Here is a 25,232-nt window from a genome sequence, read left to right on the forward strand (position 1 = left end):
CAATCCTAGGCCCCACGCTCTTCTCAATTTACATCAAAAACATAGCTCAGGCAGTAGGAAGCTCTCTCATCCATTTATATGCAGATGATCCAGTCTTATACTCAGCTGGCCCCTCACCGGATTTTGTGTTAAATGCTCTACAACAAAGCTTTCTTAGTGTCCAATAAGCTTTCTCTACCCTTATCCTTGTTCGGAACACCTCCAAAACAAAGGTCTGGTAAGAAGAATACCCCTCTTTCCACAGGTGTGATTACTACCTCTGAGGGTTTAAAGCTTGAGGTAGTCACCTCATACAAGTACTTGGGAGTACGGCTAGACGGTGCACTGTCCTTCTCTCAGCACATATCAAAGCTGCAGGCTAAAGTTAAATCTTGACTATCGTAATCGCTCCTCTTTCACCCCAACTGCCAAACTAACCCTGATTCAGATAACCATCCTACCCATGCTAGATTACAGAGACATAATTTATAGATCGGCAGGTAAGGTTGCTCTCGAGCGGCTAGATGTTCTTTACCATTCAGCCATCAATTGGCCACCAATCCTCCTTATAGGACACATCACTGCACTCTATACTACTCTGTAAACTGGTCATCTCTGTATACACGTCGCAAGACCCACTGGTTGATTCTTATTTATAAAACTCTCTTAGGCCTCACTCCCCCTTATCTGAGATACCTACTGCAGCCCTCCTCCTCCACATACAACACCTGTTCTGGCCAGTCACATTCTGTTAAAGGTCCCCAAAGCACACACATCCCTGGTTCGCTCTTCTTTTCAGTTCACTACAGCTAGCGACTGGAACGAGCTGCAACAAACACTCAAACTGGACAGTTTTATCTCAATCTCTTCATTAAAAGACTCAATCATGGACACTCTCACTGACAGTTGTGGCTACTTTGCGTGATGTATTGCTGTCGCTACCTTCTTGGCCTTTGTGCTGTTGACTTTGCCCAATAATGTTTGTACCATGTTTTTGTGCTGCTACCATGTTGTTGTCATGTTGTGTTGCTACCATTGCTGTGTTGTCATGTTTTGCTGCCTTGTTATGTTGTTGTCTTAGGTCTCTCTTTCTGTAGTGTTGTGTCTCTCTTGTTGTGATATGTGTTGTGTCCTATATTTATATTGTATTTTTTATTTTTTTAATCCCAGGCCCCCGTCCCCGCAGGAGGCCTTTTGCCGTTTGGTAGGCCGTCATTGTCAATAAGAATTTGTTCTTAACTGACTTGCCTAGTTAAATAAAATAAATAAATAAATTTCAGCCTACTTTGAAAGAAAACAACTTTATATCTGAGTTGTGCCTATTGTTTATGGGTATCTACCCTCTCATTGGCTAGAATTCCCCCACCTGATCTCGCCTTCCTTCTTTGAGGACATATATTTCCATTGTAGAGCGGTCACTCGACTATCTTGTCATTATAATAGATTGTCTTTCTTTGACATCCTAGAACCCAGATAGGGGTCTTACAGGAGAGGAGCAGGCGTTTACATTCCTGAACTTGATGTGAAGATATGTCAGATGAACTGTCAGTAAACTCAGTTGAACTGTTGGCGATAGTAGCTGCCCTCTAGTGGGTGGAGGATGCTCAACCTGACAGAATTATATTATGCTTAATTTCCCTGTCTGTATTGAATAGCTTATCATCTGGCAAATCGAAAAGGAGTGACCAACTATTGGAGGCATTAATGTTATTATCGGGAATTGAGAGACTGGGTCTAGTTGTGAGATTCTGCTGGGTCCCAGCTCACTTGGGAGTGGGTGGGAGTGAAATAGTAGACCAGGTAGCAGAAAAGGCTTTAAAACAAGATAGAATTGGGTAGAAGTGGGTAGAGGTGAGGCCAAATGTAAGATTAGAGTCATTATGATAGATGTGGGGCAGAAGAGGTGGGACAACGAGCCCAAAGGCCGGCATTTGCCCTCCAAAGAAAGGTTGGTAGAACAAGATTCAATGGTCAGATTAGGAAGGAAGAGATGGTGCTGTTTGCTCAGTTGCGTCTAGGGGATTGTACATTGAACTCGTCATTAGATCTGTTTGGCAAGCATGGGAATGGTTTGTGTACGGAGTGTATGGTTGATGACACAGTGAAGCATGTGTTGATGTATTGTTGTAAGTACCGGTATTGTTGTAAGTACTGGTATGTGGAAGAGAGGGAAAGATTGAAGTGTAGGGTTATTGAGGTTGGACGAGGATGTGGAGTTGGAAGGGATTTCAAATCAAATCAAATTGTATTTGTCACGTGCCGAATACAACAGGTGTGGACCTTACCGTGAAATGCTTACTTACAAGCCCTTAGCCAACAATGCAGTTCAATAAATAGAGTTAATAAAATATTTACTAAATAAACTAAAGTAAAATAAATAAAAATCTATCAAAAAGTAATACAAGAAATGTACATAACAATAACGAGGCTATATACAGGGGGTACCGATACCGAGTCAATGTGCGGGGGTACAGGTTAGTCGAGGTAATTTGTAAAGTGACTATGCATAGATAATAAACAGCGAGTAGGAGGGGAGGGTCAATGCAAATAGTCTGGGTAACTATTTAATTCGTTTATTTGTTCTAGACTTGACTTGGCGCTCAGGTACTGTTTGCCGTGCGGTAGCAGAGAGAACAGTCTTAATTTTTGAGGCCTTCAGCTGACACCGCCTGGTACAGTATATAGGTCCTGGATGTAAGGAAGCTTGGCCCCATTGATGTACTGGACCGTATGCACTACCCTCTGAAGCGTCTTAAGGTCAGATTCCCGAGTAGTTGTCATACCAGGCGGTGATGCAACCGGTCAGGATGCTCTCGATGGGGGATGGGGAAGGGTTTGTTAGAAGTTACTAGGGCTCTTTTTTATTTTCTTAGTAGTACATGATTAGATAGGAGGGTTTAGTTTATTTGAATGTTTATGTATTTATTCATTTAGTCTGTAAACTGTGATAGACTACACACTAGGTGGCGGCATGCACCTCTAACTTTTGTTTGCGACGACCATTATATTATAGAAGAAAAAGAAGAAGACTTCCTCAATTTCTCACTAGCAAAATGGTTCCCCCAGTTGCAGTCTCGCCTGTCATCAAGGTAAATCTATATTCGTTTTAATAACTTGTGTTGTACTAACTCATTTGAATGCATATGGTGAATACAGCAGGTTATTTTATGTCATGTTTAAATCAGACGTCTAGCTTGTTAGTAAGTTTAGCTAGCTAGCTTCTAACATAAATGTTAATCGAATGACATTGACTGGTTCAATTCAATGAGGGTTAGCTAGCCAGCTAAATTACGATATACCTGCCATAAAGATAGTATAACGAAATAATCCAGCCAAAATTGATGACAATATGTTACTTTGACCCAGGTTTAATAGTTCAACTCACTAGTCTATAATAATTCTGAGGCAAGGTCATAGTATTGGCTACTTGCCGAGTACGCTCGCTAACGTGCTAACTTATTAGCTAGCATGGCTAACTCCAGGTCATCTCACATGTAGTCTAACGTTAGCGTACAAGACACGAATTAAATCCTCTGCCAAAAGACGAATGAAAGTCACTCAGCATAAATAGATAGTGGTCAAGGCAATCGCATACGTTTGAGCTGTGTAGCTAAGTTAACTAACTAATAAATGTTCTTTATTTCAGACGGCCAGGTGGTCATTCTTGCTCATTGGCATGTTTTATGGCAAACAAAGATATGGTAAGTAGCTTACTACAAGATATACGATTGCTTTAATGTCACCTAAGGGTATTTTGAATGATCATTATTGCAATGTCACAGTGTCATTGGTGTATATCCTTTAGACTATCTGAAGCCAAGAGCAGAGAAAGAGAGGCTTGTTGAGGAGGCAGAGAAGAAGATCCGAGAGGAGCAAGAGAAAATTGCCAAAGCACTTGCAGAAGGTAAATAAAAAAACTAATCAGAATGTTAGGAGGGATGCAGTGAAGATGTAACTGAGGAAATGTTGTGAAACATGTTTTTCTGTTGTTGTTTTTTTACAGCCTCCGAAGACACCATCCTGAAATGAACTGCCTATGGATTGTGTTTGAAGAATAATGAAATAAAAAACATAAGTAATTTAATGTATTAAATAATTCTTCTTGGATATCTGTTAAGATAGTAATGTGTTTTGACATCCAAATTACATGTTTAATATATATAAGCCAGATGTTACCCAAATATCCTATATGAAACCTAGCTGAAACATTTAGTATAGTTAGAGGTGTTAGTCTCAAATCTGAAAATATTTGTGTATACCCACCCTTGTTTTTTTTCTACTGTGTAAATTGAGTGAAATAACTATAAAAGGTACATCTGGTTCCCAGGTGTATATGTTAGGCTTGGGTGGTATACCTTATATGGGTATTTGGAAAAAGCAATGGGATGGTTTGTCAATACAATATCATCAACTATTTATTTGAAGTTTGTCAATACATTTTAATATTTGTAGCTACTGTTTGTTACACTACATGACCAAAAGTGATCAAACATCTCAAACCAAAATCATGGGCATTAACATGGAGTTGTTCCCCCCTTTGCTGCAATAGCAGCCTCCACTCTTCTGGGAAGGCTTTCTACTAGATGTTGGAACATTGCTGTGGGAACTAGCTTCCATTCAGCCACGAACATTAGAGAGGTCAGGCACTGATGGGCGATTAGGCCTGGCTCGTAGTCGTTATTCCAATTCATCCCAAAGGTGTTCGATGGGGTTGAAGTCAGGGCTCTGTGCAGGCCAGTTAAGTTCTTCCACACCGATGTCGACAAACCATTTATGTGTTGACCTCGCTTTGTGCATGGGGACATTGTCATGCTGAAACAGGAAAGGGCCTTCCCCAAACTGTTACCACAAAGTTGGAAGTATAGAATCGTCTAGAATGTCATTCCATGCTGTATCATTAAGATTTCCCTTCACTGGAAGTAAGGGGCCTAGCCTGAACCATGAAAAACAACCCCAGACCATTATTTCTCCTGCACCAAACTTTTTGGCACTATGCATTGGGGCAAGTATCGTTGTCTTGGCATCTGCCAAACCCAGATTTGTCCATTGGACTGCCAGATGGTGAAGCGTGATTCATCATTCCAGAGAACGCGTTTCCACTGTTCCAGAGTCCAATGGCGGCGAGCTTTACACCACCCCAGCCAACGCTTGGCACCGCACATAGTGATCTTAAGCTTGTGTTCGGCAGCTCGGCCATAGAAACCTATTTCATGAAGCTCCCGGCGAACACTTGTTGTGCTGACGTTGCAACCGAGGACAGACGTTCTGTGAACTTGTCTGGCCTACCACATCGCGGCTGATCCGTTGTTGCTCCCAGACATTTCCACATTTCCACTCCATTTCCACAATAACAGTACATACAGTTGAACGGGGCAGCTCTAGCAGGGCTGAAATTTGACGAACTGACTTGTTGGAAAGGTGGAATCCTATGGCGGTGGCACAGCTCTTCGGTAAGGCAATTCTACTGCCAATGTTTGTGCATGGCTGTGTCCTTTATTTTATACACCTGTCAGCAACGGGTGTGGCTGAAATGGCCAAATCCACTAATTTAATGGGGTGTCCACATACTTTTGTATATATATATAGTATATTACCTTCAGTCAACTTGTGCAATACCTTAGGAGATGAAGCAGATTGGGTTCTTCATTTCACCATAGTTCTCCAGTACAGTTAAGCCATCACGTGTTTGTACAGTAAATAAAACAACTGGGGAAAGCGAGCTGGTGAGTCCATAGCGTTCTATATCGGCGAGTCAGTTGAGCGACGCACATGAGATGAAGTTACACTTGTATGCAATTCACTACTAAATGTTTGCCATCAGTTATCTAATAATGGCGATCTGCCAGAAGTCAAAGAGCTGTGCAGCTGCCCTTTTCTCCCCCTGTGCTTCCTACTAGTGTTTTTTTCTACCATCTGCTCTGTACAGGCCTACACATGCTGCTCTTTCTTCAAAGGCATGCATCACAACTTTGGTCATTTGCATAATTTCTCTCGTTCAACTTTCTCTTGTAAATGACCACACTCACCGAAAAGGACATTCGGTAGCTACTAGCTAATCCTGTATGACTTGATGAACTGGATTCACCTACCATTGCAATTAGTTTGTTCGTTTTTGCTCGTTAGCGTTCAGCTAACAGTGTCTGTGATTTGAGCTTTTATTGTCTTTTTAGTGCCCCCTTGTGTGCTATGCCAGTAATACCAAGACAATATGAAAATCTCTGTCACCCTGCCCTTCACTGTGAGATGACCGGAGTAGGGACTAGGCTGTAATCCAGGCCCAGTATAGCATAAATCCCAGGATTCAGGTCATAGGCCAATCTAAGAAAGTGCTGAGTGAACATTACTGCCACACACCCTTCGACCCAGGTTTAACACACAATAGACATATACCTGGTCAATTTGACATTACATTCATGAATGTTCAACATGCAGTTTTTTGTTGATAATCTGAAAGCATTTCGTTGGGAGGTTTTCTTCCACTTCTACCTGTATGCTGCCCTGTAATCCTTAATGACAAGCAGAACAATGGCAGAATTTTACTTATGTTATGTAGGCTAATACCACTGTTTAATGTTAATTAGGCTTTCTCAATGCTATTAGTGAGCTATATCGTGACACTCACAATGGTTGTGTGTGTGTATATAAAAATCTGCAACAGCCATAAAAAAGATGGCTTAAAATGTGTTCCTCTGTACAACTCGGTACTGCAACTGTGCCATAATAATGTATATGGGTCAGAAGATTGGTGGAAACTGCTGAGAGTTAGTGGTGGCTAAGAGGCTTTATTTCCAAATGAGTCATGAGCTGGATACTGCCTGGAGATGACGGGAATTTCAGCAGCAAATTATACTGTGGAGCTAATATCAAGACAATACATTCCCAAAATAGAAAAATGATTCACATTGACCAGGGGTGATTTAAACCTTGTTCACATTGGCAGTTTGAAGTGACTAATCCAATGATTTTGCATATCTGAGTCAAATCTGTCTATTTCAAGCCATATTTCAAACCACCATCTGGGGTTTAAAGTCCGATGTGGATTCCTGGCCATGCGACTTGTCTGTACGGTCAAATCTGATTTATTTGCCCTAAAATGTTTTTTAGACATATTTGGCATATCTTGTTGCTTGCTAGCTACTTTGTTGACAGTTCAAGAAAAACATGACATGGTAGCTACCTAGCTTGTTAATTGTTTACAAACATCCTGTCGGGCTGTATCACAGCCTGGTACAGCAACTGCACCACCCTCAACCGCAAGGCTCTCCAGAGGGTGGTGCGGTCTGCACAACGCATCACCGGGGGCAAACTACCTGCCCTCCATGACACCTACAGCACCCGATGTCACAGGGAGGCCAAAAAGACAACCACCCGAGCCACTGCCTGTTCACACCACTATCATTCAGAAGGCGAGGTCAGTACAGGTGCATCAAAGCTGGGACTGAGAGATTGAAAAACAGCTTCTACAGTTGGAGTCGAAAGTTTACATACACCTTAGCCAAATACATCTAAACTCAGTTTTTCACAATTCCTGACGTTTAATCCTAGTAAAAATTCCCTGTTTTAGGTCAGTTAGGATCACCACTTTATTTTAAGAAGTGAAATATCAGAATAATACTAGAGAGAATGATTTATTTCAGCTTGTATTTCTTTTATCACATTCCCAGTGGGTCAGAAGTTTACATACGCTCAATTAGTATTTGGTAGCATTGCCTTTGAATTGTTAACCTAGCCTTCCACAAGCTTTCCACGATAAGTTTGGTGAATTTTGGCCCATTCTTCCTGACAGAGCTGGTGTAACTGAGTCAGGTTTGTAGGCCTCCTTGCTCGCACACGCTTTTTCAGTTCTGCCCACAAATTTTCTATAGGATTGAGGTCAGGGCTTTGTGATGGGCACTCCAATACCTTGACTTTATTGTCCTTAAGCCATTTTGCCACAACTTTGGAAGTATGCTTGTGTCATTGTCCATTTGGAAGACCCATTTGCGACCAAGCTTTAACTTCCTGACTGATGTCTTGAGATGTTGCTTCAATGTATCCACATAATTTTCCTGCCTCAGGATGCCATCTATTTTGTGAAGTGCACCAGTCCCTCCTGCAGCAAAGCACCCCCACAACATGATGATGCCACCCCAATTCTTCACAGTTGGATGGTGTTCTTCGGCTTGCAAGCGTCCCCCTTTTTCCGCCAAACATAACGATTGTCATTATGGCCAAACAGTTACATTTTTGTTTCATCAGACCAGAGGAAATTTCTCCAAAAAGTACGATCTTTGTCCCCATGTGCAGTTGCAAACCGTAGTCTGGCTTTTTTATGGCGGTTTTGGAGCAGTGACTTCTTCCTTGCTGAGTGGTCTTTCAGGTTATGTCGATATAGAACTCGTTTTACTGTGGATATACATACCTTTGTACCTGTTTCCTCCAGCATCTTCACAAGGTCCTTTGCTGTTGTTCTGGGATTGATTTGCACTTTTCGCACCAAAGTACATTCATCTCTAGGAGACAGAACGTGTCTCCTTCCTGAGCGGCATGACGGCTGTGTGGTCCCATGGTGTTTATACTTGAGGACTATTGTTTGTACAGATGAACGTGGTACCAGGCATTTGGAAATTGCTCCCAAGGATGAACAGGACCTGTGAAGGTCTACAATTCTTTTTCTGAGGTCTTGGCTGATTTCTTTTGATTTTCACATGATGTCAAGCAAAGAGACACTGAGTTTGAAGGTAGGTCTTGAAAAACATCCACAGGTACACCTCCAATTGACTCAAATTATATCAATTAGCCTATCAGAAGCTTCTAAAGCCATTACATAATTTTCTGGAATTTTCCAAGCTGTTTAAAGGCACAGTCAACTTAGTGTATGTAAACTTCTGACCCACTGGAATTGTGATTAAGTGAAATTATCTGTCTGTAAACAATTGTTGAAGAAATTACTTGTCATACACAAAGTAGATGTCCTAACCGACTTGCCAAAACTAACCGACTTGCCAAATCTGCTAACCATGTGTATGTGACCAATAAAATGTGATTTGATTTGAACACATTAGTGAATGAGCTGGAAAGATAAACGTCTACTGTGGCTATCAACATTTTGTTGGGGGGATAAACTTATCCTTTGAGCCTTGAAAAGAGTTCTCACACTGTGATTAGGGAACATTCAAAGCAACTGGGAAATGTCCATGGCGGGCTTTGTTGTCACATAACTTACTACAACTTCTGTGTGATAGGAAGCACGAGCACCACCACCAATCAGCCTACACCACCGTGCACACCCGTCGTTACTATGATAACTAGCTTAGCCATGTCAGCAAATGACTGCTGTCTAAACACACACATCTGATTTGGTCACTTGTAACTTCCTGTTTGGAAAGTCAGTATTCCAAAACAAAACTGATTTGAGAATTAAGGCCTGCAGCATGAACAAGGCTTTAGATACTTTGGCCCAACCTCTGTCCATATCTATGAAAACAATAGGATACAATGGATATTTAAATTATGTTTCCTATTATATAAAACTAACAAGATATCATTAGACGAAATGCATCCTTAAAAAGAAATGTACTTTATTTTGGTCATTGTAGACAAAACACATACATTGAGCTTCAGAATTTGTCATATCTACGCGAAAGTATTTTTAACAGCAAATTGTGGAATTAAAATGTTTGTTGCAATGTTTAATGATGTGGAATTGAAAAGATAAAGCACATAATTAATGCTTCTAATAAAAGGGTCCTTAATATTTCCCTTCATGCTATAATGTCGGCACAGATAGAACAGAACAGTAATGTTGCACTGACACTCATAGAGGAAATGAAGGGTTAATCATCTGAAAAAAATATACTATTATTGAAATATATTTACAGGAGAAGACTATTTACAATTGATTCCATCTATAAAAGCATAGGTACCCCATTGACAGTGGGGCTGCTGTAAGAGCATGATTATCCTCTGTTCATAATGAACACTAGGAGAGTCTATGGATCCAGTGAGTAGGCTCAAGAGTAACAGAATCAAGGCCACTGGCTTCAATCACTCTACCGAGGGATTGGACTTTGACCGCTATTCGCAGTGGACTGGACCATATAAAAATCCATCCAATATTGTTAGATATACATATATTGAGACATACTGTATCTTGTTTTTACCCTAAAACTATGTCTCTTTCAAATATTCAAAAATAAACAATGAACAGTTGCATGGAGAGAACGATGGGTTTGTCAAAATGAAGCATTTCTAGTTAACCGTTGATAGCCAGGGACAGACCTTCCGGAAAATGTCAACTCCTTTCTCTCCTATCTCAGAACAATAAATGATCATGTACACACACAGAAAATATACTTGTTTTCAACTGCCTGACTGCAGTCATTCTATAACAGCACCTCTTACATTGCTGTACTAAAAGTACTACACCCCATTATTTCACCCAACACAGCATGGGACAATAGTAATATACCGCAAAACCATCACTTAGCATCCCACAGCAAGGGGTCACATTACCTTGTAATGAAGTGGAACCATAAAACATAATTCTTATGGCATATGTGGATGCTAGCCCTATACCCTAGTATTGCAGAATCTACTTTTGATTACCATTTAAAGTAACTGTCCAGAGAAAATCTAATTTAAAAGCTCATTCTGTTAACTCATACTAATAATGTTGTTGACTCGTCATTTTCTCGTACTCGTGGCCAAAGCATGAATAAAAGAAAAAAATACTTAAACCCCAGCTCAAAAATGCTTGCTATTTCCTCATTTAACATGTCACGTTGGGTCATTGGCTGAGCTGGCCAATCAGCTGTTTACTTGTCATTCATATTTTTATGACCGGTATATGCCACACCATTCTGTTGTTGGGGTACGCCCACACCCTTCAAATGCAGAAAAGCTTATTTTTAACTACCATTTCTTGGAAGGAAAACTATTTCACTCATTTTGTATTTAATTATAGGTCATATTTCATAGAAATCTGGAAAAGCTGGACAGTTATGTAAATGACGACTGACTGGAAGGAGTAAAGAACAATGTAAGTCACGGTTATTACACTGTTATTATAACATACATAAAAGTCAAGTTGGATCCTTGATGAATCCACCAACATTTTGTAAAGTGTTATTTAAAGGTAGACTCAGCGTTCGGGTCAATTTCCGCAACAACTAAGAGTATTTAGGCGCGAGGCTCAATTTAACAGCATGAAGCAAACCCAGGTACAGATACAAGGATGGGATCTTGCATCTCGCTCATCTCTATCTGCGGTGCTCATCTCTATCTGCGGTGCTGCTCGTGGCAACGTCATTTCGTTGAGTCTACCTTTAATGTGATAACTCTAAAAACAAGCCTACTTGTTTTAAGAATCTATGTCCTTACAACAAATAACAGCGTAAAATATTAATGTAAAACAAAAAAGTATCCCTGTGCATTTCATACAGTATTCTGTACGAAAATGGTAGTTAAGAAACAGTAACCTGTTTAAAACGAAAAGCAATCATAAAAAGCCACGTTTATACCCGGGGTGCTAACATGTGTACTTTGTTCTGATCTTGTCCACATTCTGATTTTTCCCACAATTTTAGACAAATGCAGTCATAGGTCAGCTCTTCCTGACCACCTCCAGAGGTAGTCAGACACACATTGTGTCTGGATATCTACGAAGTGTCGACTGATCTGCACAGTGAAGCCATTCAAATAATCATTATTTTGGCCTCTAAAATCATTGACAGGTGGCACCATTGACCTCTGCCATGTGTCTTCAAATAAATAAATATTATTTGGAAAGAATATCTGGGAACTAATTGCATACAGGTAGGAACCAGGAAATGTGGTCACAATGCAGACACAGTGGATGGATAAGAGACACTCTTTAATACCATATGTCTGAAAATGTGGCCACAATCAGAATGTGGACTAGATCAGGACAAAGAACGTATGTTGGCACCTGGTTTAAACAGGGCTTTAGTGTCATATTAATGACATTATACATACATATGGAAACATTTTAGAAGTTGTTGACTTCTTGTTCCTTTAATTGGTCAATAAAAACCTTCAGGAGCCTACTGTACATACGTTAAAAAAGTTAGTACAAACAAAAATGAACTCCACAAAGACCATGAAGGATTCCTCAGAATGTCGTGAAGCATAGTGAAAGGGGTAACTTCCAAAATGTGGATATGCCAATGCAACTAATGATAACTGCTCTTCAGTTGAAGGCAGGAAATTGACTGTTGTGGCCATAATGTGCCAACATGGGTCTGGAACCAGAAGGTCCAACGGCCTTGCTGATAAGGAGTCCCTCTGGCTCTTCTCTAAAGTTCTGATGCTGTGAGGGGAGGCTGTCCTTCCACAGCTGTTCTGAGGTGAGGCTGGTCCTGCCCCGGCCGGCAGTAAGACTGTGTGGCTGTGATGTATCCTGGAGTGACCTACCTCCAAAACAGGTCCTGAGCTTTAGCACACTGAGCACGTCTTGGACCCTTTACATAGCAAGAATACAAAAAAACAATACATGTTTAAGGATAATCTGTATTACTTTTAATGCACAGACAAAATGCCCTCTAAACTAGAGAGCAATAGTATATCCTCCACTCTGACCTGACTGGGCTTTCAGGATGGCCTGTTGTGCCTCATACTCTTCCTGCTTGGCCTTCCACTCCTTCCTGTTGTTCAGCATACCATCATACATCGGCTGGATGGCCGGATGGAAGCGGGACAATTCCTGACGGATAAACAACAAAACAAAAACTTGAGAGCTCTATTTCTGTCAGTCAAGCCATCTAACCAAATAATGCTTGTCTGAATGGCAACGATTTGTGCATTTGGTCATTCCACACATCCAATAGAAGGTATGCCGACTATTTCACCAAACACTAAGATCTATTGATTCATGGTTTACTTTGTGCTTAGGAATAACTGTGAAGCTGAGTGATGTAGCTAGTCTGAAGGAGTGGTAGTACATGCGGTAACGTTACCTTGTAGACAAATGTGCAGACAAAGTCAATGAAACCACACTGCAGCTTGGGCAGTTCACCAGCGCAGTTTCTGTCCATCATTGTCTGGATGAAAAGGAGGGAGAAACATGATTTCACACACACACACACGCACAAAAAAAAACTTAGTTCTTCATCAGGCATTTTGGATAATGTAAAAATGTAGGTGGATATCCGAAGAACTGACACACACACACACACACACGTTGATATACTCACAATGGGTTGTTTTTCAAGAACTTCTCTTTCCAAGTCACCCTGCACCCAGAACTCAGCTGCTTCAGACAGCGCCACCTGGAACGAAGCCAGGTAGTCCAATGTATTTCACTATATCGGACAGCTTCATTCACTTACAGAAACACACAAGCATCTGCTAAAATGTCGTATATATAATCAAGGGAGGTTCTCACCTTGCTTTGTACCTCCCATGGCTTAGTGAGGGCTGACAAGTCACATGCTGTCATCATCATGGCCCTTTGAGTGGAATTATTGAAGGTTCAGCATAAAATAGAAATGCTAAAATAAGATCCAATGTGCATGTTACAATCCTACATATTCCCCTATCACTACTATCCTCCCCCTACCATGAACTGCACTCACAGGACAATCTCTTTCCTGGTAGTCTCCAGGGACATCCAGTCCACCCACTTCTTCTCATCTTCGTAGGTCTTTGATAGGTCAACAATCTTCTGGAACATTGTTCGCTTCCTGTTGACATTGGAAAATGTCCAAACAGAGATTTATACATGCAGTTAAAGTTATAAGCAGTGCATTGTGAAATCTTGTTCCCTCAACTTTACAGGACGAAGTAGGCTTGATCGTCGTATCTAAATCCGTGCTTTAATATGCAGAAAAAGAGTCCACATTGACAACAATACATTCTTCCTAAGATCTGTATGGGGAATACAATATGTATTGCAGTTAAGTAAATACAGATGTAGGATTTTAATTTGATCACTCTTTTGTTGCGGAGAATTTTCCTGCACAGCACGAAATGCAAACTTGTAGTGAATTCAAGCTTTATAAAGTCTTCTAAAGTTTGTAATTTCCACTTTAAAATGTCAGACTAGAATTTCCCTGACAAATAATGTATATACCCCTACAAAAAATATGCATAAATTATAATACACATAATAATTTATATTTTCTGTTGCTGCAGGATTATTTTCCTGCTGTAGCAAGCTTAATTGAATTGGAGTTGCAAGTCTTACTTGAAATAGAGTTGCAAGTCTGTTGCAATGATGGCAATGTCCATAAGGTGGATGGCATGCTCATTCTGTCTTCTGTTGAGATTCTGGTAGATATTCAAGGACTGGGGGGAGGATGGAGGAGTTAGACTAGAGCATGTGATCAACATGGAAGCAGAAAGTACAAATAAATCAATAATTGACAAAAAATGTTCCACTGTAGTAGTGAATGTTTATGGCTGAGATACAAAACCCTTACGTACCTCGTCTGCCAGAAGGAACTTGCTAAATTCTAGATGATGCCTCTCCAGGACAGATGAGCCGTGAAGCTTGGCAAGTGGGTTACCAGATCTGTTTGTGAGGGGAGACCAGACCAGACACTGTAAAGAGCTCATCATAAGCCATTCATCACACAAAGCTAATCAAGGTGCTTCTCTACATGCATGGCCTCAGTTATGACAAGAGAGTGAGTAAAAGAAGAGACCCATAGATAATTTAAGGACTGGTTACACGGATGTAGGATCCTAATTTGATCACTCTTGTTGCTGAGAATTTTCCTGCACTTTCCTGCAATTTTCCTGTGATTTACATAAATTCACTGAAAACCCACACTAACACACCCACACTAACGCACACTAACAGTATTGCACTTTTCATGTAACAGCTAATAGCCTAACCACCGATCAAGCAACATAGTGGACTAAATCATAATCATTATGTTGCTGTGACAATACTGGTCAAATGAAGATCCAACATCAGTACCAACTTTCAGAAAGCAGCGTAAAAAGAGAGCAGCGATTCCCAGGAATACTCACTTCACCTGGTAGAGGTTGTTGGTGCCCCTGTGGTCGATATCATGGAGGAAAGCAGATGTGATCATTGCCATCACCTCCAGATCTGTGTAGTATCTCTTCATGTTCCCTGTCTGACACAACAAAATACAGCAGTTTGACTTTCAGAATTAGAGATCCTTCAATCATGTCTTCAGTTAACGCGTTTTCTTACTTGACAAAAAAAACTTAAGGTACATTACTGAGGTGTAAGCATTCCTACCGTCAACAGTGTGAACATGGTCTGTCCGACATTGAAACCGTGGCGCCAGTTGTGATAGGGCATTTTCCTGTAGCCTTTGCTGACAGAGTACATGAAGCGTACCAGAACCTGTTGAAATAAATAAAGATGCCTGTTGGTTTTCATAGGATTTGGAAGTGGAGCTGTAGAACTTTAGAGCATATACAGATAGTATGAGAGAGTAATAAAGTAACTAATGACAAACTGCACAGAAATGATTCAGAATGAACACTTTCCCGGCACTGAAAGATGTTGCAGTACAGATCATGATTGCAACGTCACCTCCTGTGGAACCTGGAACTTCTTGACCACTCCGACCTCATAGTACATCTGGATCCCACACATCACCAGCTCCAGCTCTGTGCAGTCAAAGTCAGAGAACCCGAACTCGTAGATCTCAAACTTCTTGGGGCCGGGCAGTTCTTTTTTCTGTTTGATAATGCATGATTATTATGGCATTATTAACAAAAACTAAACATACAGATGTAGGATCTTAATTTTAGCTAGTTTGCTACAGCAGGGAAATAATCCTGCAGCAACAGGACATTTTAATTATTATGTTGATAATAATTAATGGGCATTTTTGTCGGGAAAATCAAGCCTTTTTAAACCTCAAAAACACTACACGTTTAACATTTCCTGCTACAGGGTGATCAAATGAAGATCCTATATCTATACAACCATATACATCTAGCTAGAGCTTTCAAATGCAGGCCTACTGTTCCAGTACTTAAATTTATACTCTAGTGACTAAATCAGAGATAATTCTACAACCTCCAGATTATGACCAAAATATAAGGTAGCAATACCAGAATCTGCAGGAACTCATCCTCTTCACAGTCACAGGGCTCTCTGTTGAAATACTGTCTGGTTTTCTAAGATACATAAAACAACAATGAGTGTGAAATATTAAAACAACGCTTCTCTTGCAAAGGAGGTTAGATCTGTGTATATCTGTGAGCAAGGCTTCACCAGGATATTCTGTATTTCGTCATCACGGCACTTGACGTGGTAGAGCACCATGTCCTGAGCTATGTCTTTCCGGTTCTCTATCATTTTCATCCTGTCATAGGTGTCTGTGTTGAGGTGGGACCAGCCCAGGAAGTTAGTCATAGCCTGGGGAGACCGACAGAAACAATGTCATTCAGAGTAGGTTCACTCAGAAGCCAACATGGGTAGACAGACAATCACACTATCATTCAGAGTAGGTTCACTCAGGTCAATGTGGTGAAGAGAGTGGGAGGCATTTGACTGCCACAGTGCATTGTATAAATGAATGGTCTACACGAAAAATACAGAGAACAAGGCTTTATAGAGCCATTTGACTTGATGACTTCTCTGCGAAGAGAGGAGTTGTTGAGAAGACAGTTGTGTGCTGTAAAGTACCTCCATTAGCTCCTCATCCTGCTGATCGAATGGTTTCCCATCTTTCCTGTTGTAGAATGTAGCCACGCCCACAATATCTTCTGTCATGTTGACGATTGGCATGGACAGCACATTCTTTATGGTCCAACCACTATCATCCAAGGGTTCTGACTGTATTATGGGAAGACACAAGGTAAATGATCAACGGGAATTATGCAAGTTGCTAAACGTTTTGCTAAAACCACATACAAGGATACTTGATTTTATAAGGAAGCAAATGTACCTGAAACTTGAACATCTCCTCTGTTGCGGGATTTATGATGTTACATATCTAGATATTCAAAATAAAGAGTACAGCATCAACACACATGCAAATCATGGCAATTTGAACATTGCGTTATTTTCAAGTAAATTCCAAATTCTGAGAGCATTTCGAACACTTGCTATTGGAATGCCAGTTAAAAAACTTACAAGACCAGTTTCGGCCACATATGTGGGAAGTCCAGTACACAAAACCCAGTGTTCTAGAGTGGGACTCCTGTTGACAACACAGTCAGACAACACACACTGATTATTCCGCTATACAGTATCAAACACAGACCTGGGCTCAAATACTATTTGAGATATCGCAATCACTTTAACGTACATTCAAAGTAAGTATTCAGAAATATTATATTTGAAAAGACAAGTAGTTTAACATTTTAATGTGTTTGGAAATACATTTGGAAAGAATTAGAAAGATGTACATACACAGACTAAAATACACTCCCTTGCGTTTAACCCAGGTATTTGAAAATCCTCTAAAATACAATTTGGTAGACTTTTTGGTCTTTACAAATAACCATTCAAATACTCAAAGAAAAGTACTTGTTTTGGGCTGTGTATTTAAAAATACTCAAATACACAGAAAAAATATTTATAATACCAACTACTCAAATGCACATGTATTTGAACCCAGGTCTGATAATACAGGGTTGAAACTACTTCAACTATACAAAAGTGAGATAAACTTACGCGATAACTTTGATGTCCTCTTTTCCATGCAAAATATAATCAATGACTTTGTAGAATATGACTTCCTAGAATCACAGATAACAAAATAATTATAATCACACACCACAAATGCAACATTGTAGAAACAAAGGCAAAAAGGTAAAGACCAGTTCATTGGATAATAAGTAAATAGTTGTGAACACTTACTCTGCCATCAGGGGTAAGAGGTCCAGAGTAAGGGGGCTGGTCTCCCATCAACACTGGCCAGATGTCAAAGAACTCCTATAGGAACAAAGCAGTAACACAGATGGATTGTCAGACACAGCATATTAATAATATTGCAGAGCCTCAGTGGCGGTTCTAGCTTGTATGGCTCCCTGGGCAAACCCCCCCCATTAGTACTGTACAAAGTTAGAGGTGCGCCCATTCCCCCGGTCCCCCTACCTCAGGCTTCCAGTGGGGAGACCTGAGGTCAACCTACCCCAGCCTCCCTCCCCATCTCGTACTTCTGAGTGGGAGACCTTCCCAGGCAGTAGCCTGCCAAGCTCACAAACTCGAATCATGGCGCCCACTACCACAGTCCCACACGGTGACATGATATCATTGATGTGGTGTTCAAATGAGCGATAGAAAACCGACTGCGTAAATGTCACCATTCCAAAACATTTTGTGCGGGTGCTCTGTGCCGCCCCCGGCAAGATGCCGTCCCGGGCGGCTGCCCATGTCGCCTATACCTGCAGAGCCTTCAGAAAATAATCATACCCCTTGATTTATTCCACATTGTGTTGTTTTACAGCCTGAAATCAAAATGGATTAAATAGATTATTACACACAATACCCCATAATGACAAAGTGAAAACTTGTTTTTAGACATTTTTGCAAATGTACTGAAAATGAAATACAGAAATATCTCATTTACATAATCATTCACACCCCTGAGTCAATACATGTTAGAATACCTTTGGCGGTGATTACAGCTGTGAGTCTTTCTGGGTAAGTCTCTAAGAGCTTTCCACATCAGGGTTGTGAAATATTTCCTAGACAACCATTTTCAAGTCTTGCAATAGATTTTCAAGCCAATTTATGTCAAAACTGTAACTCAGCCACTCAGGAACATTCACTGTCTTCTTGGTAAGCAACTCCAGTGTAGATTTGGCCTTGTTTTTTAGATTATTATCCTGCTGAAAGATGAATTCATCTCCCAATGTCTCGTGGAAATCAGACTGAACTGGCTTTCCTCTAGGAATTTGCCTGTGCTTAGCTCTATTCAGTTTATTTTTTATCCTGAAAAACTCCCCGGTCCTTAACGATTACAAGCATGCCCATAATATGAAGCCTTGTTGCCAACAGGATGCATGTTTTGGAATATTTTTATTCTATACAGATGTTGTTATTTTCACTCTGTGGATTAGGCTAGTATTGTGGAGTAACAACAATGTTGCTGATCCGTCCATAGTTTTCTCCATCCTCCTTACTGAATTTCATAAAAATGTAAATAGTGAAACATTAACAAGTTATCCTTTTTAGATAAAACTATACTAAATATATTCACGTCACCAAATAATTGATTAAAACACACTGTTTTGCAATGAAGGTCTACAGTAACCTCAACAGCATTCTGTAGGGTAGCACCATGGTGTAGCTGGAGGACAGCTAGTTTCTGTCCTCCTCTGGGTACATTTGACTTCAATACAAAACCTAGGAGGCTCATGGTCCTCACTACCTTCCATAGACTTACATAGTATTTATGACAACTTCCCGGAAGACATCCTTCAACCTATCAGAGCTCTTGCAACATGAACTGACATGTTGTCCACCCAATCAAAGGATCAGAGATTGATTATAGTACTGAAAGTAGGTGTGCCGACATGGCCATACTTGTATTCGTAAACGGGGGTGTGTGTGTGTGTGTGGGGGGGGGGTCTCTGGCCTCAAGTTTGTCACTCAGTCAGAATCCGCATCAGCATTTAATATTTTTTCCCTACCCTTGCCCCACTTGTGAGATATTATGCACATTGATAGCTTGATAGCAAACGTCCTCGCCATGTGATTTATCATAGTAGCAGCCAGGCAGCAGAAATCTAAATGATCAGCTCAAAAAGAGGAAAACTGATCGGGTGAAATTATGAAGCGAGTGGATGGAGAAATATAGTTTCCCTTTATCCAATCAGAACCGCAGGATCAACGTACAGCCTGCCCTTCTCTTTACAGACAGCCAGTTGAGTTATTTAGACCACGTAGAACCTCGCACATGACTGACTGACATGAGAAAGATGCGTGCTGGCATCTGAAAATTACTTTTTCCCGATCATGGATGAATACAAAAAATACTCTGATCATAATCGTATACAGAAAATTGCCCATATCCATTATGATACTCGTTTTCTCCGACTACTCGGCACACCCCTAACTGAAAGCGTAAGCTACAGTTAGCTAGCACTGTAGTGCATGTGGTGAGGTGAGTAATTGAAACAAAGAAAGAGAAAGATAATATTTTAACAGTTTTGATCAAATACATTTCTTTAAAAATGAAGGAGAAGCAAGCGAGAGACAGAGAGAGAGCTATATTTCGTTGTATTTTTCTTTCACTTTCACTTGGCTAGCAAATGCTGATAGCTAGTTTATCCTACTCAAAAACCCGGCTCAAACAGAGCGGGATGCTATGTTAGCTAGTTGGCTACATCTATCCAACACTGGAACTCTTCCAAGTCAAGGTAAGCGTTTGGTTTTATTCATTTATATCCACCAGGGCCTGCCGGTGTAACTGCTAAACTTCTTGCTGACTGTACACTGTACTGCATGATTGTAGCAGGTTAACAAACACATTAGTTCTAGTAGCTATGTTAGCTAGCTATGACGTTAGCTAATATGGAGATAACAATGTAGGCTGTGTGTATCGTTTAGCGGTTATGATATTACGTTTTTTTCCTCCTGGTCACAGACAGCTGATGTGTTGTTCACTGAAGTCCACAAGCAAAAGGAAAAGGTGAGAGGAGAGCACATAGATGCAAGAAGGAATTCTACAAGCAAAATGATCATGCTGTTTGTATGTGGCTGCTATGAAGTGAACTGTGTTCGCGTGTGATCAGGAATTTATTAATTCCACTGATTCTGTTGAAAATCGTTTCTTAAACGGAAGCAAACGGAATGAAACAGGGATAAACGTACCTGAATTTGTCTAATAGAAACTCTTGTTTGCAACTGTTGGACTAATCATAACACCCTAGATCAGCAAGATGCAGGCAAGAGTGTGCATGGCAGTGTTGAATGTGTCACTGTCTGTCACCTTGATTACTTAATTTTTTCTCGACCTGTGCACCTACGTTGCAAACTTTCATTCATAGGCTAGGTTGTAGCAACCTCATGATGGGTATAGGAACAATTGTAGGATCATGTAGTAGCCTAAACCTATCAATTTTACATTGAGCTGGGTGAATGGAATATGAATGACAGTCATCCAATATGCTGTAATAGAAATAAGGCCATGCTCATAAAAAAAATATCGACCTCGCTCACATTAAATTCCACCGACCGCCACTGAACTTCATTATTCTCTAAGGGATATTCAATGTCTGCTTTTTTTTATTTTTACCCATCTACCAATAGGTGACCTTAGTTGCGAGGCATTGGAAAACTTCCCTGGTTGAATCTGTGTTTGAAATTCATTGCTCGACTGAAGGACCTTAGAGATAATTACATTTACATTTACATTTAAGTCATTTAGCAGACGCTCTTATCCAGAGCGACTTACAAATTGGTGCATTCACCTTATGACATCCAGTGGAACAGGATGATCAATCGTCTGTGTGGGTTACAGAGATGAGGTAGTCGTTCAAAAAACATTTTAAACACTAGTATTACACACAGAGTGAGTCCATGCAGCTTATTATGTCACTTGTTAAGCAAACTTTTACTCCTGACGTATTTAGGTTTGCCAAAACAAAGGGGATGAATACTTATTAACTCAAGACATTTCCGCTTTTCATTTTTAATTCATTTGTAAACATTCTAAAAACATAATTCCACTTTGACATAATTGGGTATTGTGTGTAGGCCAGTGAACAAAAATCTCAGTTTTATCCATTTTAAATTCAGGCTGTAACACAACAAAATATGCAAAATGTCAAGGGGTCTCAGTATTTTCTGAAGGCACTGCAGTGCCATAGGTGCAAAATATTAACAAATACTGCTAGAGCTACAGTATTACTAGAGGAGACCCATAACAACTATTCTTTATGATGACTAAATGGCTGGATCATTCTTGAATTGCGGTGACATTTACTGTACGTCCCTCACCTTTGCAACCATGAAAAACACTTTAAAATCACACAGAGTTACATATCACACTTAAACTGTTCATCAATGATAAAACATAATGCAACTCCTTTCCTTTATATTGCAAAACGTTATGTTTGTGCATGGTTTAAAGTACTTAGGGCAAGCAAATTGTCTCGTTCCAGAAGTGATGAGTGGAGTTGTAGTGACATGTTTTGGGGATTTGGAGATACCTATTATTTTGAATGCAAGAAATTCAACAAAAGTATTTAATATATATTATAGATCAATAAAAACCTTAGAAGGCTTAAGACAATACCACAATTCAAGAATGGCCAGGCTACATGCAGACAGTGTCACCCACCTTCTCCTTGGTCATGTCCAATAGGCCCACAGAGTACCTGTCACAGTTCAGGTACGCCCGCACTGTATACAGGGCTTTGTGGAACTGTCTCTCAATGTCTGTCAGCTCCTCAAACACCTTGTTGGCGGACCACAACAGGACCTATACCCGACAGAAAAACAACCACGAAGGATCAGCTAATAACCAGTTGGTTAATATATCAATAGAGGTGTGAACGCAACAAAAACAATAGCCTTTTTTTGTGTGTTCACCATATTGTCATCTACAAGTAGTAATTCCTCTGAATATCAGTACAGACAGCAGACTCACCTGTCCTTTTCGAGTCTCACAGTTGTACAGGTAGTTCAGCTGGTAAATCTTCAGGTTCAAAGTGGCTATTCTGAGATACTTCAAAAAAAGCTGGGGGATCAAAAATATGAATTATTGTTAAAGAGAAATACATGCATCGAGGTGTAATCAAGGTGGCAGAGGAAAGACGAGAGGGAGTATTTGAAAACATCAGGTGTGAATGTCACCTTCCTCTTCATTGAGGCAGCAATGGCACCGTTTGTATGTGTTCCCTGTGCTTGTTTGATGGACATGTTTGTGTTCTACAACATCAGTCAGTGTTTATATGCTGCATACGCTTTGTGTCAATAAACTTTGGGAAGGGGGAAACGTGTTGATTACTCATCCCCAACTAATTCATTGAATAACCTCCTCTTAGTATCCCCATTGTGATACTGACACATGGACATGTGTAGATCCTATTCTCAGAGAGCCTTCATCCTCAGTACTCACATCCTCATCCTCAGCGGTGAAGTGCGGTCCAGTGGTCTTGTTCAGGGCCATGATCACAGCCACCACATCCTCTCCGTTCATGATGGGCGAGGCTAAAATGTTCCTGGTCTTGTACTCTGTCAGGTCATCAACGAATGAGCTGAAGTGACTGCTCTGTATAGCAGGAAACAAGACAAATCACCGACATCAGAGATCCCGCGTGGATGTATTAAGATGGGTCTATAAGTCGGTACATGGCCTTGGTTTTGAGCCTTTTTTCAGTTGGCATATCATTATAGACCACAGATTAATACATGTTAACCTCTGGCATATTCAAAGATAATACACCATTTATTAAAGAGATATAACTGCTCAGGTAAGAAGTACACTCCATTATCAAGAGTGAATGTAAATCTGGGCAATGTGAAGTATAAATGAATTTGAACCGTGTTAGCTTCCTGCTGACCCTAGTGTAAACGCCCCAGAACAGGTGCCCTAATCCCAGTTACAACAGGGGGTCAAGGGATATACAATAACTGGATTACATCTGTCAAGAGGATTTATATTGTCTCCAGATATACATTTAGAAGATCCCCACAGTACTGTATAGTTGCGATACCACTTTGTGTGTCACTGCGTTTTAGCAAAAAACACAATTTTAACAATATGCGTACGTTCGGATAGGCACAGATTAAATAACTATTCACTTTTCTCTCTGGCTGAACATAAACGTGATACATCTATTTATTTTGCAATTGTTTGTTATTTTTGGCCGTTGGTACAGCTAGAAGATGATATCATGTAGGAACGTAAAACAAGGCCCTTGTAAAAGACTATTAACACAATCTCACTGGCTCCTAGCCTCTGGGACACTGTCTGTCCTCATCACTACCACAACGTTTATGCTTCATTTCCCCATCTGACTCTTACCTCATTGACATCTTTCAAATTGATATGTTTCTTGGTCTGGGCCACATGTCCCACCACCCCAAGGTCCAGGGGGAAGACGATCTCATGGTCAGGGTGCACCACACAGTCGTCCAGCTCTGACTCTGTAGTGATGTTGAAGAGACGAGTGGCCAGCTCCGCGATGCCGTTCCTCTCCCGGTACATGAACAGGCTGCAGCGGTCAGCTTGGATCAGGGCGACGATCCTCTTCAGAATCTTAAACACCACTTTCTCCATGTTCACGTTCTCCTGCATTTCTTTGATCAGGTCGAACAGGATCTGGCCTTCCTCTATCTGGCCCAGCTCCTGTAACATCCCAAAATCCACCTTGGACTCGGAGATGCCTGCCATCACAGAGAGGGTCCCCGGTGTGAGCTTCTTGTTAAAGTAGCCCTGGGCGAAAGCCGGGTTCCCATCCAGGAACTTCTCAACATCTTCCTTCGTCGCACTCATCTTGGGTTAGGGATGTACTGGTTCTCCCCCAGTCCCAGTCTTCAAACCACGGTCTCTAAAAAGACGACAAAACCAATTATCTATTGATTACTAGCAAATAAAAAAGAGGGCAAGTTCAAACTATGTAATCCCCAAACTCCCTAGAAAAGAGGGCAGGCACGTTAGTTAGGTCCTGGTGTGAACAGAGGAGATACTTGCAATGGCAGGAGAGGGAGGGCTGAGTCCAATCCCACTGTCATCAGCAAGCTTTTCTCTTAATAGTGTTGAAGGTGAGCCAGGATCTGCTCATGCAAAACTGATCAGGTGATCTCTATGAAGGAGGCCAACCCAGTCCTTTCATTGGCCGATTACCTCCTCTTCTTTCGCCCCTCGCCAGGTTTAGAAAACAAGCCTGAAGGAAAAGAGATCCGGACTCCCTCAAAGGAGTCACATGTCTGAAAGCAGTTAGCCGTAAGATGTCCCCCCGTTTGGTTTGTCTCCAACTGTAGCCTGCTCTTGCCCCAGGCAGGCACCACACACACAAGCTCTTAACTTTCTTATTAAAAAAAGCACTCCTCATTGCTAAGCCCTATTTAGCCAGGCCACTAGTTGATTATCTCAGCACCCCAATGCTGTTGTCCTCAGTCAATACTATTGCTATGGGATCCTTCACAGGTCTCTACTGGTTGTAGCCTTCAGAAGCAGAAAAATATGTGTTAGTTATATTTCATACACATCTGAAGCACATTACATTTAAGCTTTTAGATTTGAGAAACAAAATGAACACAATAGCCTTACTTACTGCAGTATCTGTTATTATCATCCAATTACAATATTACATTTATAAATAGAAATTGTTAAGTGAGAGACAGACATGTATGGGGT

General features: G+C 40.8%; 1 protein-coding gene and 1 long non-coding RNA gene across 2 annotated transcripts; one reads left to right on the forward strand and one right to left on the reverse strand.

Moving 5' to 3' along the window:
- Positions 1 to 2,718: 2,718 nt before the first annotated feature.
- LOC129818699 (uncharacterized) lies at positions 2,719 to 4,063 on the forward strand. Its single transcript, XR_008753973.1, has 5 exons — positions 2,719 to 2,736; positions 2,993 to 3,068; positions 3,626 to 3,680; positions 3,785 to 3,883; positions 3,983 to 4,063. It is a non-coding gene; the product is annotated as an uncharacterized LOC129818699 (long non-coding RNA).
- Positions 4,064 to 9,522: 5,459 nt separating this feature from the next.
- LOC129818698 (rod cGMP-specific 3',5'-cyclic phosphodiesterase subunit beta-like) lies at positions 9,523 to 24,621 on the reverse strand. Its single transcript, XM_055874847.1, has 22 exons — positions 23,898 to 24,621; positions 22,989 to 23,141; positions 22,518 to 22,607; positions 22,209 to 22,349; positions 17,777 to 17,851; positions 17,591 to 17,655; positions 17,048 to 17,114; positions 16,860 to 16,907; positions 16,598 to 16,747; positions 16,184 to 16,327; positions 16,021 to 16,086; positions 15,494 to 15,640; positions 15,194 to 15,301; positions 14,956 to 15,065; positions 14,404 to 14,491; positions 14,165 to 14,265; positions 13,554 to 13,661; positions 13,364 to 13,427; positions 13,173 to 13,247; positions 12,936 to 13,019; positions 12,559 to 12,682; positions 9,523 to 12,440 (listed from the first exon to the last, which is right to left on the reverse strand). Exons 1-22 carry the CDS (start codon positions 24,366 to 24,368, stop codon positions 12,415 to 12,417), a joined length of 2,505 nt encoding a protein of 834 aa, XP_055730822.1. The 5' UTR covers positions 24,369 to 24,621; the 3' UTR covers positions 9,523 to 12,414.
- Between the last annotated feature and the right edge of the window lie 611 nt (positions 24,622 to 25,232).

This window comes from Salvelinus fontinalis, chromosome 21, assembly GCF_029448725.1.
Source record: "Salvelinus fontinalis isolate EN_2023a chromosome 21, ASM2944872v1, whole genome shotgun sequence".
In the NCBI taxonomy this organism is placed as follows: Eukaryota; Metazoa; Chordata; class Actinopteri; order Salmoniformes; family Salmonidae; genus Salvelinus; species Salvelinus fontinalis.

Excerpts from the sequence above, each read along its gene's own strand:
- LOC129818698 (XM_055874847.1), bottom strand. The coding sequence starts at position 24,368 with ATGAGTGCGACGAAGGAAGATGTTGAGAAGTTCCTGGATGGGAACCCG. Across the intron at positions 16,328-16,597 it reads AGGATGAGGAGCTAATGGAG|GCTATGACTAACTTCCTGGG; the intron begins GTACTTTACAGC and ends CGGTCTCCCCAG. Across the intron at positions 15,066-15,193 it reads CCATGTTCACACTGTTGACG|ACAGGGAACATGAAGAGATA; the intron begins GTAGGAATGCTT and ends TTGTTGTGTCAG.